Below are 1,406 nucleotides of genomic sequence, written 5' to 3' on the forward strand. Positions count from 1 at the left end.
GCCGCAGGACTCCACTGCCGCCCGCGCCCCGCCCCATCTGGCCGCTTGCGCGCCCCATCCCCCCTCGATGGGGCCCGCCCACACCGGGGCCTCCCCCCTCCCGCCCACTGCTTTCTCAACGGCCCCGAGCCGGGGCTGCCCTCATTGCATACATAGTGCGCCTTTCCCTGCTTTTCTAGTGACCTAGCGTTCCGCACTGCCGTTTGGCCAGCCCATGCTCCCGTACCGTTGCGTTTCTCCCCAATGCGCCATGCCACTTTGCCAGTCATACACACGTTTCGATGCGTGCCCTGTCAGCTGCTTGCGTTGCATGTCGCCTTGCTCCACCCCTGTTTTATTGCTTTCTCTGCTTTCGCCCGGTTCCCGTCCCGTTTCGGCGGGGAGTCTATGTTGCAAGCTAGTTCTTGCTTTACCAGACTTTAAGCCCACACAAGCAACTGCCTGGCCGGTTCATTTGCCAATGCCACGGGCTCCATCCAGTGCCAGCCATGCCCGCCTGGATCTGTTACCGATGAACCTGGCTCGGCATCATGCATGGCAAGCAACAGCAGCTGACCCAATCATTGCAGCAAGCTGCACCTATGCGGCAACTGCCTGTTGCGCACGTTGTTGCTGTGGCGCACTTGCCTTGCTGGTGGCTTCTCGCGCGTGTGCCCCTGTTGCTCACCTGCTCCCTGCCCTGCTGCGCACTGTGCCTGCCGCAGCCGTGCCCAATTGGCAAGTTTTCCAATGCCACAGGCGCCATTTCCTGCCAGAACTGCCCTATGGGCGCCGCATCCGGCTATTCCCAGCCTGTCACAAGCTGCGAGGTGGGTGTGAGCGGCTCGATACGATGAGGCCACTCGGGGTCCTCTTTCCGGCATATCTCACGCCACTGCCTGTTCCGCGTATGCAGCCCTGCCCTGCTGGAACCTTCCAACCAAATGATGGCCAAGCCACTTGCCTCACCTGCATCCCTGGGACATATCACAACACATCCGGCTCAATTTCTTGCCTGCTGTGCCCACTGGACACCTTTGCTGACACCTATGGTTCACCCATCTGCCAGGTGTGCTGCAGCTGTGTGTGTTAACGTTGCTACCCTGCTTTGTCCCTGCTTTGTCCCTGCTGCACCTGATGGCTGGATAATCCAGTAATCCAGGACAATGCGGACTGAACATGAGGTCAATGCTACACTCCTTTGTGCACTGATTTTCTACCCTCTTGCCCCCCTTCCTGGCTGTGCAGAGCTGCCCCGAGGGCACCGGCACTAACAACACTGGTGCCTTTGCACAGTCTGACTGCCTTCCCGTGAATGGCACGGTGAGTGTGGGTGGGCCTGCCGTTGGTTTGTGGGCTGTTTGGTGAGGTGGCTTTGCTTTGAGGTGCAACTGATGGCTGTGCTGCAGGCCTGCCCTGCTGGGAGC

At 60.0% G+C, this 1,406-nt stretch overlaps 1 protein-coding gene across 1 annotated transcript in view; it reads left to right on the top strand.

Moving 5' to 3' along the window:
- Positions 1–1,253, top strand: part of CHLNCDRAFT_133992 (hypothetical protein) — a gene marked incomplete at both ends in the record, with an annotated part of 6,107 nt that extends 4,854 nt beyond the window's left edge. Inside the window, one exon of the mRNA XM_005847583.1 lies at positions 1,228–1,253. Coding sequence (XP_005847645.1) covers positions 1,228–1,253 — 26 coding nt within the window. The remainder of the gene's footprint in view (positions 1–1,227) is intronic.
- Positions 1,254–1,406: the final 153 nt, after the last annotated feature.

Source organism: Chlorella variabilis (assembly GCF_000147415.1).
Source record: "Chlorella variabilis unplaced genomic scaffold CHLNCscaffold_10, whole genome shotgun sequence".
NCBI classification, from domain to species: domain Eukaryota; kingdom Viridiplantae; phylum Chlorophyta; class Trebouxiophyceae; order Chlorellales; family Chlorellaceae; genus Chlorella; species Chlorella variabilis.